Below are 17,873 nucleotides of genomic sequence, written 5' to 3' on the forward strand. Positions count from 1 at the left end.
GGGGTGGAAGTATGACGACATAATCACGATGTGTGGGTGTATCTGCAGACTTGTAGAAATAGTTCACCATGATGCAAGCAGCATCTAATTTTCAAATGTATGCATGTGGCAATCAATAAATATTACTAAGATGTCTGTCCTACCTTAGAGACAGCACTGACAGAAATTGGAAATAAACACTGATAAACATCTCCAAAAGATTGTGGGTCAAAGCAAGAGACTAATGCATAAACTTGAGGCTGGATTGTTACTATGAGTGATTTAATATCAATTTTCCTATGATCGTTTACGAAATATCATATACGTTTTCTTAGACACTGATGTGTCATGTCTTGTTAATTTACAGGAAACCTGTCACAGATCAATAGCTAATGATAGAGGCCAATTGTTTGGTTGCTGCACGTGCTGCAATATCTAGTTTTCTTCATGTAAACAACAAGTGGCTGATAGTATGAGCAACACTGGAACTGGTTTGGGTAAGGTGACATGTTTCAGCTGAAACATTGAGCCTAATATTGAAGGTCACATGCAACCAAAAAATCAAAATTAATTAAAACATAATTATCACTTCTTCATGACATATGATATGCATTGCTGATTATGAAAAAACAAATAAACAAAATTATAAGCGTACAATCGCAAATCAAAAGTGCAATATTTTGTACTTGGGTCTACTGCACTCGAAAAGAAGAACCCGGGATACTGAACCAAGTCAGGGCCATTAGGTATGCACTCAAGCCTAATGAAATCTTCTCATTTGCTGGCTCATTTGCCAATATGCTTAGCAGGTTCTCTGTTTATGGTGCATAAGCCCGATAGATGTTAATTTCAAATTGCCTGTGGTCAGTGATTGAAGTTGTACATTGCATATTGTCATTAGCACGGCAGGCAGACATATTGGTGTGAATAAACCAGACACTGAGTTTTCTCTGTGACAGAGATTGTTTAACACAATCAACATTTTTTTTCATGTAATGAGCAGATTATTTACTTGTTTGTGTACACAACCAAGATGAGACTACTGCTCATGACCTCCGACTCCGGGCACGCATACTGTTTCAAGCTCCATGCACTTATTCACTGCGTTAAGGGCGCAGCGCAGCACAGCTGTTGAAACCACTTTTTTCCCCCAGCGCTGGGGGTAAATTAGTGTATCGTTTGAACTCCGATTTCGCAGGCTTTTTTCATTGTGTTTTTTTTCAACATGATGGGTTGAATTGGCATTTTTGATGATTTCTTTCGGTACGTGCATACCAAAAGGTATCAGAATCTGCAAAGTTGTGTTTTACGATGCATGTGACCTTTAAGCTCAATTATAAATATAAATTTATAAACTTATAAATCAAACAAAAGAGTGTAGGTGGTCTCTTTTATCCAAGGTCCTGTGTTTGTTAGTTGGTCTGTTGTTAAACCCTGCAACAGTGCCTAGTGGTTAAAGTGTTGGTTCGTCACATCAGGGCCTGGGTTCGATTGTTCACATGATTGAAAATGTGTGAAGCCATTTCTAGTGTCCTCTGTCATGATATTACTGAAATAGTGCTAAAAGTGGTGTGAAAACCATACTCATTCACTCACTCACTAACCCTGACAACCTGCATATAGTCGAGTCTGGACCAGAAGATCCAGTGGTCAATATCATGAGCAATGATCCATACTGCTGAAGTACCATAACACACAATCATCATGAACATGAGGAAGTTGAACGCATGGAATGAGGTGAAATAAGCATGCCAGTTTGTTGACATGAACGTCCAGCTAAAATACATATGAGATGTAGCAAAACAGAAGATACAAAACCAGAGCTCAATAGTGGATTTGTTGAAGCGCTATTTTCAATTCCGTGAAGGGGTGTGATCACTGGGCAACCTTTTTATGGAAGCATTATCAAGCGGTTTAACCGAATCCGCAGTATTGCAAAGAGCGTGATTGTGAAGGATGACTGGAAAATTGCACACACACCCTTGGATTCGCCTTTGGACTACCATCTGTCTTTTCGTATGACACAGTCAGGATTTGAACATAGACCTTCCAACTCAGACTCTGTGCAGACATATAAGCCAAGACAGCTATGGACAGGACACCTGTCTTGGTTTATAGCATGTCATCATAAGCTGATAGTGGATGACTTTGCTCACAATTTCCACTGCTAGTTTCTCCAGACTTATCGACATGCCCAGGAAAATATCCAGAATATTGGAGACAGGCATGTCAAACCCCAAGCAAACTAAAGACATCATGCTCACCTGACCATGGACAGACTCTGTAATGCTGTTTCAGTTACCAGGATATATTGGTACATCAACTTCATGTTGGAACGAAGGTTCAAGAGATGCAGGTCAGAAACACCTCGCATGGATATAATACAGGACATGAAACAGCTATAAATTTAGACCCAACAAAAACCTAGTCATCATGTCTTAGGGGTGTATTTCAACACAGCTGCACCTCAGTGTACCAGTCTGCCATCCATCAATGCCTAATGGGGCTCTTAATTCAGCTTGTCAAGTTCAAGTAAACATGTCAAGAACCTAGACTAAAACCACAAAGACCCAAGAACAGACTAAAACTACACACAAAAAAAAGAAATCATAAAATCGCTTTTCATTCGGGATAAGCATGGAAAGACTGCTAAATCAGTCTCAACAGAGTTGCCTCCCTTGTTCAAAGTTAGCTGAACGACCAGGGTTAAGCACATGTGTGTAATCTGCTATGTACACTATGGAATGCGAGATTGAGTATGGCTTAACTTTTAATTCAACAGTTTACAGATATCAAAGTGCATCTGTGACCTTGATGTTCACTGTGTGTGAAACTGATGTTCACCAGGCACAGGCATAAAGCAGGCAAACCAAGGATCATAAGGCAGAATTTGGAGAGGTTTGTAAATCTCAGTGATTTAAGACACTGGCCCATGTGTCACAACACTGCACAATACTCTTCAGTATCTCTACCTGAGATAATGAAATGAATGATATGAAATGAATTAAATTTGTGACATCCCACAGAAAAGAGCTATTGTGGACACAATTTTACGTCTTATCAACACATCAAAGCTACTTTAGCCACAATAAAGACTGTCTGTCATTGATAATGAGATCTTCATCCTTAGTCATTAATGTAAGACCAGTAGTACCAGTACTAAACAGTCATTTACGACATGCAGTTCACCAAACAGCAAATCACTGGATTTCACCATCCCTGTAATACCCACAGATAACAACCTTTGTGGCTGTGCAGAATTCCCTGAATTTGTTTGATTGTTGTATAACGCCACACACCTCAATATTCCAGCTGTATGGCAGCAGTCCATAAATAATCGAGTCTTGACCTGACAATCCTGTGATCAACAGCAGGAGCATCAGGATATTATGATTATGATACAACAGTCCTGGGTTGCTGAGGATCAATTCTAACCCAATATGCATGGGTATACCATTGGAAAGTAAAGACTGTACACTCACTTTCCATCTATGATTGTGATAAGATCCCCCTCTTCAACCTCCAGCTTGTCCTTTTCCTGAAACTTCTGAGTGGCTCTCATGTCACTGGTGCGCACCTGCAAGTGAAATAAGTCAACGGTATCGTACAATGTCTACAACAAAACAAATGGTTGATATCATGAACACCATTCTTACCACTGCATAGATTGCTAATTGCTGGGGACCTTACCAAGTATGGACATTGGGGAATTAATGAAGGGTCAAACACTTACCACACTGAAACTAGTGACACACTGAAACTAGTGACAGATTCAGCTGAATAATTTGAAACATTCGCTTTCTGAATATACCTTGTGAACCGTTTTTGTACTTGGATAATTAGAAAAGACCTTTTGACAGTCTCTCTCCTGATGTGGCAAGCCACATTTTGATTGAACAGTTATTGGCTGTTGACCTGAGAGGACGTTGTCAGATTTTCAGCAGGAAAAGATTCAGGATGAGATTGACTGGGATTGAGAAGTACAGGCATAAACATTCGTTACCTCACACAGGAAGTCCTTGAGTGCCACAAATGTTGGTCTATCATGAGACTTGTGTGCCCAGCACTGCAACATGAGCTGGAAGATGTCGGTTGGGCAACACTTTGGTTTGCTCAGACGCTCTGCCTCCACATCAATCTTCTGAAGAATCTGGAAAGAGTACAGGACACACTGAGAGAGTGATTGAGTGAGTGAGTGAATAATTGATCTCGGGAGTCACCAAGAGTGAGTGAATGATTGTTAGCTTGTTTGTTGTTCAACGCCAGCCTCATTCTACTAGAAAAATGGCAGCAGTCAGTACATAACTGTGCCCTTCAAGTCAGTGAGCCCAATGTCGACTGGAGGGGAAGAGACGGGACGAGTAGAAACGAGACGAGTGAGTGCAAAAACAATTTGGATAACAACCAACCAATGTTCAGGAAAATGAACCAATGTCAGGATGAAAAAATTCACAAATCAAGTGATCAAGTTTTTACCTGTGAGCCATTGAAACCCAGCCATGGTTCCTGACCATAAGTGAACATCTCCCACAAGGTGACGCCAAACATCCACGTGTCACTTGCATGGGAAAACTGACGAGACTTGAGACTCTCTGGTGCACACCTACAACGACCATGCATAAGATCAATCATTTCTCAGATATTTGCATTCTTTATATCATCAATGAAAATGGACATAACTGGATAGAAGTGTCTCTTTCCCGTTCCCCTAAAATATTGTAATGAAAATAACTGAACATTTCTCAAAAGACCTTTTGTCCTTTGTAACAACTTCAGGAGTATGTTTTGTTGGTTTGCCTCATATCCAAATGGAAAAAAGGATATCAGGGTCAAGGTCATTCACTGAAACTGTTAACATCTTCTCACCATGCAAATGGCACCTTCTTGTGTTCAGACATCACATAGTGGTCCTCCTGACTGGGTAGAGCTCGCATCAACCCAAAGTCACCGATCTTTACCTGAAAAAAAGATTGTATCCATCACATAATGTCATCATGCAAGAACAATTGGTACCTTTTAGCCAATGGCAAAATTCAAAGCACCACCTTCAATGAATCTATATGTGGTGATTGTATAGTTTAAGCATAACTTGCTCCAGAAAAATGGTCTATTTCTACTTATATGCCAGTATAGACTTTCTTTAGAAGTTGAGTACATAAAGTTCATCATCACCACCTTGTCTGGTGTGGACAGTAGTACATTCCTGCAGGCCAGGTCTCGATGTATGAAACGTTTTGACTCGAGGTAGCTCATGCCAGTAGCTATCTGTATTGCATACTCCACCAGGGTTGAGATCAGTATTTTCTCCTGTAGTGCCCGCAGTCTGTCAAGCATGGCTCCAAGGGGAGCTAACTCTGTAATCTGAAGAAGTAAACTTGACTCATAGCTGGGATGCATCACGCTTGGCAGAAAGGAAGTCTAAGAATTAAGGAAATTGTGTGAAATATACTGAAATGAATGACACACAATTTACTAAAAAGGTGAATGCCAATTTTTCAATAGCATTTTTATGGCCGTTTATTGACGTTTACAGCATCTTTTAGGGAGACTTTCATTTAAGGCCTTACAAAAGCTGGGCTGCCATATTATGTGCTTTTCAAAGCTGGTTGATAAATAAGGGATTTTTCAAGGTTGGCTGTTAGACATGACATTCTCAAGACCTGTTAAACTAAGGCCTTTTTTTTTCAAGACTTGTTATATCATGGCCTTTCCAAGACATGTCAAACTAAGGCCTTTTTCTATCCTGCAATAGGCTGCTAAGGCTCTCCCTCCTAACTTACCATCATGAGAGGTGCAGACAAGACAACACCATACAGTTTGATCAGATTGGGATGGTTGAGGGTGTGCATGGCGTTCACTTCTTTCACAAAGTCTTCAAAAGCTCCTGGTTGAGCAAGGGCGTCATTCTTCAAAATTTTCACTGCAACACTTTTCTGAAAATAATGCCAAAATTTGGAAGACTTCTATCACTAACCAGTCTGAATAAAATACATTTTGTAAATCTAGCACAATTGTATCATTCATTACACTTGTAGTTTTTAACATCATACATGTGAAAACCTCAACAGAACCTACTACATCTTGATAGAGTTGTCTCCCTTACATCATTAACTAGAAGTTGCTGAAAGAGGTTTAGAAGCAACCCACTTGTTATCTATCCTACATTTGTGAAAAAAAACATTTAGTGAGATAATAATTTTTCAAGTTTACCTTTGACCCGGCCGGGGTCATCCAGTCCCCTCTCTTTACCACACCAAACGACCCATTGCCAAGTTTCTCATACATGTTGAGACTTTTTTGGTCAATGAGGCAGGTAAGTGCTTGTTCCGTGGTCTTGGAGCCAGGGCTCTGCTTCTTCATGGATGCCTTCTCGTTGGTTTTCCCACTTGGTAATATCTGACACACAAGAAAAAGTGAGGGAGTGGATGAGTTCAGCTTTACGCCGCTTTTAGCAATATTCGTGCAAAATCATGGCAGGGGACACCAGAAATGGGCTTCACACTTTGCACCCACGAGAGGAATCAAACCTGTGTCTTTGGTGAAATGAGCCAACACTTTAACCACTAGAATAGCCCAACACCCTCCACAAGAAAGAAGAATGCCAGTACAAACACCACTGGGACACAGGTGAAATGCTGCCTAATTTAACACTGGGAGTTGCCCTTGGCAAAAGCAATCCAATTCCATTCAAACAGTACTTGGTCACCAGGTCACCAATATTCTGGCCACATGATGACAGCCTGCAAACATGCAAGTGTAATCACTCAATCCTCGAGGTCACCAGTTGCTGGGACATCAACCATGAAATTCTCATAGGATGTAAATTCAATGTAAGAATTTTCCATCAAAATGCATGACTGCTAAAACCCACCATATGACACCTACCCCACGACACAAGCTAAATTAATTTCCTTGACACAATCAGTGATGATTGATCTGCCTACCTTGTCAAGGATACCTCCACCTTTTTTGCGAACAGACTTTTTTCTTTTGACAGCATCGAGTAGACGCCTAATGGCAGGTTTCCCCATCCCGATCTTCTCCAAGTCTTCCCCCTTCACATAGTCAAAGTGAACCAATCTGCAACATATTAGTCATATCGTATTGAGTAAAGTCCCATTCAAGGCCTTATCTTGAAGAACATATTCACACTGATGGTACAGTCTCCAATCTAGCTGCTCTATATCTGCCTTTGACATCAAATAACAATTTGCTGGCCTGCCATTAATCACAAACAGATACTGGGGTATTTGATTAGATCCTACTAACATGTCAAGTATCACTTTTACTTTGAAATACCATATTTTGCCTCAAACCAAAAAGGATATATTTGTTCACTGTGAATTGAAACACTACTTTTTTTCAACAACAAAATATGCTAAAAAAAAAATAGAAGTATGGACCACCAAATTCTTTCACATTACTGCAAGACATAAAAGAACAACAGTAGTACCAGCACCTTGAGCAAGCATCACTTGCATGAATATGTGCGTAAAAACCTTATGATGAAAAAGTAATATCACCAATAAGTGCTGAAGGGATTGTCAGACACCATAACACCTGTCTTGCATCTGAACTTTGCAGCTTTGGAGAGGAAGCGGTCACATTACCTTGAACTGAAAATTTTGTCAGTGTTTTTTTAATTTTGGAAAGTTATTAGCTCTTTCGATATTATGTTTTGGTATAGGCTAAGGTGCCATGATGTTACACAAGTGTGAACTCATTTTGGTAGAATAGACTATTGGATTTAGGGTAGAGTTGGCCTTGTGTTTGATGGATGTAATGGAGTGTAGACTTTTGTGCTGTATGGATTTAGGGTTTAACGTTTTGCCATAGGTTATTAAATCTATTGGGATCTGAATTCTAATGTTTTGTTTACCCCAGGCAACATATTACCTTCAGATGATAATAAATGAGGTGAGAACTGAGATAACACAACGAAAACGACATAAGTGGTTTCAGCCCTTTAGGCCCAGGTGAAGACAGTTAAGCCTCTCACACTACCAACTTCCTGGCAACACACATATTGACAATCACCTGCTACATCTCACATCTTCCAACTGCATATCTGCATAATTGTATTATATGCATGTTGGCCATATGTATAAAAACCAGTTGACTATAATACTATGACATTTCTTTATATCTTGTATATAACAGTTGTGAGTGTGACTGTATGAACAAACTTCAACACTTCCACAATTCAGTTCCACACTTGCTGTGCAATTAAGCTACTGTTGCCGGGAAAAAAGGGGTACAACAAGAACGATCATAAACCAACTGCCACTGACGTAAGTCACATAGATTCGCTTCATACGACATGAAACACGCTTTTGCTTCTCACTTCAAGCCTAACAAACACTGCATTCTCTCATGTGTTCTGAATTGGATCTTCTTTGCTGTTTTTATTATTTTGTTTCAATTTTTTTTATTTTGCTTTGCTGTTTTACTTTGTTTCTCACCATCCACATTTGTCATGACACATTATAAGGATGCTCATGTTAAAATATATTTTTATTGGGGAAAAATGAATTTCTTGCGGGTTTTATGAAAAATGATTTTTGGCTAAGTACAAATGTAACACCAAAAATATTAGAAAAGATACCATACAACCTTTGAAGTTGACATGAAATCAGTATACCTTGTGTATTGACAGTTTCTACTGAAGTCTGTTATATGTTAACTCCATAGGATCCAGTCTAATTTGAATCAATAACTCTGCAATAACTCTGCTATAGTTTCATGTCGTATTTCCATGTGAATTGTTCCATATGCTTTAGAAATGCCTTAAAACTCAGACAAACAGTTTGCATAGCTAATCAGCAATAATCTAGTGTAAGGTACTCCCTGATTATTCAATACAAGGGTTTTCATGCATGTGACAAGTCTGTAAATTATATTCTGTAACTAATGTTTGCATAACACAAAACATTCTTGAAAAAATCTATTTTGCTTCATATATTCTCTTCAGTCCACAAAGAAAAGATTTTAAGTCATCTGACTTTCTCAAGCACATTACACAAACATAGATTTTATCAGATAATTAACAAGCTGGATTGGTTTTCAGAAGCAAATCACACCATCAACTTTCGTAAAGAGTTTAGTCATCTTCCGTGATGGCAGCATGGCGCCAGATTATCAATGAGTTAGAGCACCCACACATGTCCCACAACTGTTTGTGGACCTGCCCAGGGGTCAACAGCATCCTAATCTGGGTGACCTCTGACCCAACTCCATGTGACTCCACGACTTAACATAAAACCTGCACTTCCTGCTTTCAGAGTGCATTGTGAGAGGGAGGGAATAAGAAGAGCCAAAGATGTCCTGACGGAAATGAGGGGGTTGCATCATAAAAAATCTAGGTGACAATTCAGGAACAACCAATAGGAGCAAATATATGGAGTTTGTTACTGAGGTTAATTTGGCTTTTTTCTAAGAAGAGAAGCACAATTGAATTACAGCAGAACTCATGCCTGTTGAAACATTTCTAAAAGTACTATTTGAAAGCAACTGTCTTTATCCAATAAATATATCTTTTTTCTGTGATTTATAATGAATCAAAACAGTAGTTATTTCTGGTGAGGTGAGTGGTATCTCCATCTAACTCATAAAACTCATAGAAGAAAGTACCTCCTGTTCAATATGATGACTGTAATTTACATATCGCTATTGCTTTTGTAAGGAAGGAATAAATTGGTTATTCTTAAATATGTTAATCTCAGTTCCTTTCTCATTCATGTCCATATTCTCTAACTCAGCTGTATGTCATTGATTTCTTTGGCAAGTGTTGCTAATTCCGACTGATGTCTCAGTTTTAAAACTTGATGAATTACAAGGAATATTAGTTGAAAATGGAATCCATACAATGGAGCACAGCTGGACCAGTTAAGAGCGAATATGTCCTTTCAGTCTTAGTTTTGCATGTCCATGTGTGTGCATGCTAGTGACACTTGCCTGATTGGTTTTATTGTATATGCATATAATGAAATTCATTAAATTTGTAACAATATATGTGCGTGCATGCATGCGTGCGTTAATGCCAGCCAAGAAGTTTATGAGAATACTAGTGCCAACCCATCGACGTACCATGTTGCATTACGACCTCACACAGACTCACTACACTGACTCACATAGCCGACCACGGTGCACAGTCCCCGTTTACAGGCTAACATGAAACATATTACAAGCTTCTATTGTGGTTTCTGTTCCTACAGTCACACCTGCCATGCTGACCTACATCAGGTCAAGCTTGCTCACTTCCACGTCAATACTGACTGACTGTCATAAGGTTGGTATACACCTACCGGACACCTGGCAGGTGAAACTCAGACAAGGTCATTTGACAGTTGCCACTGTCATTCACAACATACATGCAACATTTAACATATCAATACTTGTGTTCGATTTCAAATCCCGTCTGCCCCGCGTAAACCCTGCTTGATTGGGGGTCAGTGAACAGAATCAGGCCATTTTTAGGCTGACCACATATTCAGATGAGGGGGATGGAGAGGGGAGGGGGGATCGAGCCACTTGGGGGAAAGGAACTCCTCGCTTGGTACTTCAGTCAAACGCATGTTGTTGGTGTTTTTCATTATTTAATGCTGCACTCAGTAATATTTCAGCTCAATGGCACTGGTTTGCAAATAACTGACACAGGACTAGACAATCCAGTAATCAACAGCATGAACATTGATCTACACAATGGAACCATCAAACTTTAAATGGCAGGCAAGTGACATCATATCATAAATAATGACATCATGATGTCTGAACAGCCCTGACTAAACAAATTATTAACTTAGCTTCATGACTCAGGATTGAAAAGTTTCACTGACCTGGTGACCTGGAGGTCGTCGCGGAGTTTTGTGTAGAACTGTTCCAACTGGACCTCCTGTAGCAACTCATACAGCCACTCCTGGCCATCCTCTTCTCCCGACACATCACTCATCCTGCAACACAAAACACAGAGCTAGAAACATTACTAAGTATGGAACTCCTACAGCCATACAATTAGGACCTTCTATAACTAAGTCATGACCTCCTATAACCACAAGGTCAAGACCTCCTACAAGAAAGTCAAGACATCCTACAGCCTCACAGTTAAGACCTAGGCCCTGTTTCACGAAGTGATCATAACACTAAGGTAATCTTAACTCTCATGTTCTTAACATACACTTATGACAGTCGTAGCCCTTACACACTCAGAGTTAGGACCTCCCAAAAACACAAGATCAAGACCTCATGCAATCAAGTCAGGACAACTTACAGCCACAAGATCAAGACCCCATACAACAAAGTCTGGATCTCCTTCAGCCACGGAGTTATGACCTCTTTCAACCACAAACTCAAGACTTCATACAACAGGGTCAAGACCTCAAATAACAAAGTAAGGATCTCCTACAGCTGCTGAGTTAGGATCTCCTTAAACCACAAGGTCAAGACCTCCAACAACAAAGTCAAGACCTACAATAAAGACAAGATCCCATATAACAAACTCAAGACCTCATACAGGAAAGACAGGACCTCATACAACAAGGTCAAGACCTCCTACAACCACAAAGTCAAGACCTCATACAACAAACTTATTACCTCATGCAATGAAGTCCCGACCTCCCACAACATCGAGACCTAGACAGCCACAAGGCCAGGAGCTCATACAGCAAAGTCAAGACTTGATATAGCAAAGATGGGACTTCATACAATGACAACGTGACCTACAGCCACAATGTCAAGATCTCACATTATCATCTTCCTCCTGTGACATGTCACTTATCCTGCAACACAATAGTGAGGATCTGCTACAACAGTTCTCCTCCAGTACATCAGTGATGTGCAAGATTCTGGGCCTCTTACAGCCAGTATAGGACGTGATATGAGAAGTGATCCATGGTGCACGAAATGAGTGAGTGAGTGAGTTTAGTTTCACGCTGCACTCCTGCAATATTCCTGCCATATGGTGGCACTCTGTAAATAATCGAGTCTGGACCAGACAATCCAGTGACCAACAACATGAGCATTGGTCTGTGCAACTGGGAATCAATGACATGTGGTCAACCAAGTCAGCAAGGTTGACCACCCAATCCCGTTAGTCGCTGTTTACGACAAGCATAGTGACCTTTTATGGCAAGCATTGCACGAGATGGGGTTAGACTGACTGGTGACACACTGTATCCATGATCCATATTTCAGACCTCTAAACCAGAAGCAAGACATTGGCACTGACACTTAACAGTTATATGAATATATACTGACTGTCGGAGAAGCGGTACAGAAGCGTGAATGTGTAATATACCTAGTTATTTACATCACACATTAAACAACTGTCATTCAAAGTAAATGAGGCGTAAAACGGCATCACATATATTTAACAGAATTTCCACATGTATTTCATCTACAATCTATTGTGCTATAACCTTGTGCCATTAACTGTCACTGTTCTCCAACCTGGTATGGGCTCATAAACAGAGATGCACATATATTGTGACGATTTTTAAAGCATCCTGTCACAACATGCAAAGTTACGTTTTCAGGAACCTTTTTCAAGCACTTCCTTTTGCTGGAATGATATTCCTTACACATCACACGACATTTTCTCTGTTAACTGTCAACCTGCCACAACTTTAGTCAATGGGCCTTACAAACCAGTTGTACCTTGATCAGAGTGAGTGAGTGATTGAGTGAGCATATTTTGGGGGTTTTTTTTGTGAGTAAGTGAGTGAGCGAGCACGTTTTTTTTTACCCAGATCTTCAGCATGTTGAGTGAACACTTTAACCATTCGGCTACACCATTAGCACCCTTGAGAAGTGATAGATTATATGAAACAGTGTTCGATAACATAAGCTATTGCTTTGTGAAAAATAATATATTCACACCGGGAAATGCATCATAAAGATTTGAAAGACATACAATGTCTATTATAGCAGCTGATGAATGAGAGCTGAAGATAGCATTAACCAACCTACCAACCAAACAAATCTACCAGTGAATCAGTCAACCAACCAACAATGCATTTAATAAAGTATTAGTCATGACTGCAATATTTGAAAATAAACTTGTAGAGCATGCAGGCCAATGAATTCTTCACAATCTATTCCAAAAGTATAATCATGACAACAGATGAAAACAATAACAAGGACCTTTCATAAAATACCTTTCATACTCTTCTACATCCGCTGTAACACAACTGTTCATCCTGCAAATTTGGAAGACACACAGATATTTCCCCAGTGCATGCATTACTATCTGCCAATGTTAACGCACAAACTCAAAGACATTCACCTCAATGGGGTGCATATCAAAAGTCCTGAATCATAATAAATCATCAACTTCATAAACCAAAGTGTCTGACAATTTCAACTGGTCAGACAAACAGATGAACACAGAGTGCTGATATTACCCTTTCCTTGATCAGGAAAGATCATGGAAGTGCCAAACCAAATAAATTACCTTTTGCACATTTGACACATCCCCCATTCCTGAGTGACACCTGAACTGTGAACCAAGTGTCAATATCTACCAAGTAGAGAATATCTAATGTAGTGTGCTGCCATCTGTCACCATGGTACGACCAAAGTCTGGAGTTTATAAATATGTCTCAGTAATTTGCAGTTATATTACACATGCTGAACATATAAACTTGTGATGTTACAATCGATGAGAACACTCATAAAGCAAGGGAGATTACTCTTATATCATTAAAAAAAGGCAAGCTGACAGAACGTTCATCATTTGTGATCAAACTGTGTAATCAGTACCATGAACAATGGAATTTTAAATATTTTATTGAAATAACTGATATTTATCAATAATCGAGTGGTTTTTTTTTAAATGTTTGACAAGTCTCAAGAACTGTTGTGATGGGATTATAAAATAAATTTCAAATGCAATTTATATTTTCCCCTTGTCAATTTTTGGCCAGAAGATCAATAATCCGAAGAATTAAAAAGTGTTGCTTCACAAGCTCATGACCAACATTGTCTGTCGTGACACTTATATCAAAAGGTTAATCTATGGTACAGCCAAGAGAAAGATCTACAATACTAGATCAGATTCATTCACCTAATTACCATTGATTGCAGCATGCCAACTGGGATCTAGAAGCACTATAGTGACATTTTGAAGCGACCTTTCCCTGCAGAGTCAGAGTGACCTGGTATATTGTGAAGATTTATGCAGGGATGTTGAATATAGAGGTCACTGAAACATCCATGCACACTATCAGATACCTAATCAGCCAGGTGTTGTCATTACACAGTCAGTGTTTCTGGCAAAATAGTGGTCTTAGGCATTAGTGTATTGACAGTAAGTGGATTGAGTAGACTGTGAGATGAGAGAACAAACTCGGAGTAGAGAGTAATCCATGGAGTGAGTGAGTGAGTGAGGGAGTGAGTGAGTGAGTGAGTGAACTGTGAATGCAAGTGGAGTTGTATAGCAAATCATGGATGGGAAATACAGAGTTTGCAATTCCACTTTTTACACCCGAGTGAAACTCAGAACCAGGAAACCGATGCTGACAGTCCTTGGATCAACTTGGTGGTTCCCAGAGTGGCAGACATTAAGAAAAAGAATGAACATCAGCTCCTGGTTCCATGATTTAGGTGACAGACTGATGTGAGCTGGGTGAGCAGGTATGGTAGGTGGTATGTGAGTGAAGGAGTGGGTAAGTAGGTAGTGGGTGAGTGTGTTGGTTGATTGGTTGACTAGTTGTATTACGCGCCACTCATCTAAATTCCAAAATATAATTATAAATATGCAGTCCAAATCTTCTGCGTGTGAAAAAGTTTCATTACAACCCAGAATCCTGTTAAAATTTATTGTTTGTCTATATGTTGCAGTTTTAAGGTACTTTTTAAATTTATGTAGATCATAATTTTTGTCTCCAAAACGCGCATAAAATGTTTTTTACATGGTTTTATTATTTTTTTCAGCGTGGAAAACGCATTTTTGGCATTAATGGGAACATTGTATATAACAGCTGCCTGTAAATAATCAAGTATGGTCTGGAAAATCCAGTGATAAACAACATGAGCATCAATCTAAGCAACTGGGATACAATGACCTGTGTCAACCAAGTGAGCGAGCCTGACCACTCGATCCCGTTAATTGTTTCTTACGACATGCATGGGCAACTGAAGACCAAATCATACCTGGATCTTCTTGGATTGAGTGAATGTGTAAGATTGTGGGTAGGCGAGTTTGTATTTGGTAAGTGGGTTATGGTTGAGTGCTATCTGCAGAGCATCAAGTGTACCATGTTGGTATTAGGTAAGTGGGTTATGGGTGAATGCTATCTGCAGAGCATCAAGTCTACCATGTGGCCAAAGAATGAAGATTTTTTATGGATATCAACTTCTTTATGAGAGAACACAACGTTTCGGAGTTAATGCTTACTCCTTCATCAGGTGATTGAGAAAGGGATACAGAGGTGTATTTATATGTACAGGTAAAACAATAACAAAGTAACAAGTGGAATGAGTTAACGAAAGCTAGTATAAACAAGCACTGATAGGAAGCCGATAGTTAAGATAACAATGATGGAAGCCAATGGTAATGCATTACAGTTGATGATTGGGGATAAGGATGGAAGCCAATGGTGATACATTACGCATGATAGGATGATGTACATAACACACGATAGGGGGTGAGCATGTTACATGAGGGTTGGTGATGTACAAACACAAGTATGTACTCGGGTAGATAGGCTATACATGAATTACATAGATAGAATGTACACAGGTAGATGAGATTAATTTATCAATAAGTCCCAGGCACTTGGTAGGTACACTCCTTGGTCGCGGTTGATGGCTGGTTTCTGTCTCCGGATCTCGATGGCCTCTTGCAGTTTCCTTTGGCGCCAGTTGTTGTTGTTGGTAGATAGTATCCTAGTGTCCTCCCATCGAATTGAGTGTTCAGGGTTCTTGAGAATGTGTTCAGAGATGGCCGATTTCTGGTCGAGTTTCCTGACTGAGGTCTGATGTTCCTTCATTCTGGTGTTGATTGGTCTCAGCGTTTCTCCAATGTATAGGTCGCCACAGTTGCAAGGGATCTGGTAGATGCATCCTCTCGGATTAGGGTGTTCACAGCTGGGTCCTTTACCGTTGGCTTTTAGGTAGGTCTTGATGGTCTTGCCACTGGAGAAGGTGACATCGATGCTGGCTTTGGTCTTGATGAGGCGTGATATTTGATGACTGATGGGGCCAAGGTAGGGTATGGTTACTCTGATGGGTGATGGAGAAGGTTTGGGGCGGGGTTCTCGGTCCTTAAGGGTCTTGTTGATGGTGGCTGTGACGAGCTGGGGAGGGTAACCGTTGAGTGTGGTGAATGTCTTTCTGAGGTGGTCCAGTTCATTGTTTAGGGCATCGGGGTGGCAGCTGTGAACACCCTAATCCGAGAGGATGCATCTACCAGATCCCTTGCAACTGTGGCGACCTATACATTGGAGAAACGCTGAGACCAATCAACACCAGAATGAAGGAACATCAGACCTCAGTCAGGAAACTCGACCAGAAATCGGCCATCTCTGAACACATTCTCAAGAACCCTGAACACTCAATTCGATGGGAGGACACTAGGATACTATCTACCAACAACAACAACTGGCGCCAAAGGAAACTGCAAGAGGCCATCGAGATCCGGAGACAGAAACCAGCCATCAACCGCGACCAAGGAGTGTACCTACCAAGTGCCTGGGACTTATTGATAAATTAATCTCATCTACCTGTGTACATTCTATCTATGTAATTCATGTATAGCCTATCTACCCGAGTACATACTTGTGTTTGTACATCACCAACCCTCATGTAACATGCTCACCCCCTATCGTGTGTTATGTACATCATCCTATCATGCGTAATGTATCACCATTGGCTTCCATCCTTATCCCCAATCATCAACTGTAATGCATTACCATTGGCTTCCATCATTGTTATCTTAACTATCGGCTTCCTATCAGTGCTTGTTTATACTAGCTTTCGTTAACTCATTCCACTTGTTACTTTGTTATTGTTTTACCTGTACATATAAATACACCTCTGTATCCCTTTCTCAATCACCTGATGAAGGAGTAAGCATTAACTCCGAAACGTTGTGTTCTCTCATAAAGAAGTTGATATCCATAAAAAATCTTCATTCTTATGTATTTTCACTTCTAAATGACATTCAAAGACCTGATACCATGTGGCCAGTCTTAGGAAAACCAAGACCCATCCTAGTGAAATGAGATGCCAACTGCTTCTCTTACGACTCAGAATCTCACACAATTCTCTGTTCCCAATTCAATCAAACACAGACCATCATTACATCATGAACCAGAATATTGCTCACTGAAACGTTAAACAAGAAGTGTTTACAGACTATTTGTACATCACTGAACACATCAATAAGGCTAGACCAATTTTATTTCTTGTTTTACAGATTTTTGCCCTCAGAAAACCTAAAGGCAGGAGGGAAATAAAATGAAAAAATGAAATCACCAATCAAAGTTATATTCCTCTAAATACTCAAAGAATTCTACTTGAGAATTTTATTGGACAAAAAATAATCTAAAGAAAAGAATGCTTGTAAGTTTGCATTTTTGGTCAATGAAAGCAAAAGGATTTTATTTTTTGAGTGGGGAATATTTATTCTTATTTTTTTAAGTCTTGAAAAAATATGATAGGTGGATCTGCTAATCAAGAAATAAAACTGGTACGTCCACAAACCCTGACATGTGGCTAAGCATCTAATGGAGGTTTCCATTACAATAGCACCCAGCTGGGGTTAGTGAGGCAAAATCCCTATGGATTAATTTAATAAGACTTAAAAGTCCACTGCCACATTCAGCTTCATCCAGAGTTGCATCACTGACAGGAATTCCCCATCCAGGATTACCAGCATCTCGTGGTGATCAACTCCA

At 39.9% G+C, this 17,873-nt stretch overlaps 1 protein-coding gene across 3 annotated transcripts in view; it reads right to left on the bottom strand.

The window, feature by feature from the left end:
• LOC137268285 (activated CDC42 kinase 1-like) overlaps positions 1 to 17,873 on the bottom strand; it is an 85,035-nt gene that overhangs the window by 21,295 nt on the left and 45,867 nt on the right. For all 3 annotated transcript variants that reach the window (XM_067802831.1, XM_067802830.1, XM_067802829.1), the window contains exons 2-10: positions 10,815 to 10,928; positions 6,924 to 7,059; positions 6,190 to 6,375; positions 5,760 to 5,912; positions 5,155 to 5,340; positions 4,846 to 4,937; positions 4,456 to 4,582; positions 3,983 to 4,129; positions 3,462 to 3,556 (exon numbers count right to left, since the gene is read on the bottom strand). In XM_067802831.1, coding sequence (XP_067658932.1) covers positions 3,462 to 3,556; positions 3,983 to 4,129; positions 4,456 to 4,582; positions 4,846 to 4,937; positions 5,155 to 5,340; positions 5,760 to 5,912; positions 6,190 to 6,375; positions 6,924 to 7,059; positions 10,815 to 10,927 — 1,235 coding nt within the window. In that variant the 5' untranslated portion in view covers position 10,928. The remainder of the gene's footprint in view (positions 1 to 3,461; positions 3,557 to 3,982; positions 4,130 to 4,455; positions 4,583 to 4,845; positions 4,938 to 5,154; positions 5,341 to 5,759; positions 5,913 to 6,189; positions 6,376 to 6,923; positions 7,060 to 10,814; positions 10,929 to 17,873) is intronic.

The sequence above is a fragment of the Haliotis asinina genome, chromosome 16 (assembly GCF_037392515.1).
Source record: "Haliotis asinina isolate JCU_RB_2024 chromosome 16, JCU_Hal_asi_v2, whole genome shotgun sequence".
Classification (NCBI taxonomy): Eukaryota; Metazoa; Mollusca; class Gastropoda; order Lepetellida; family Haliotidae; genus Haliotis; species Haliotis asinina.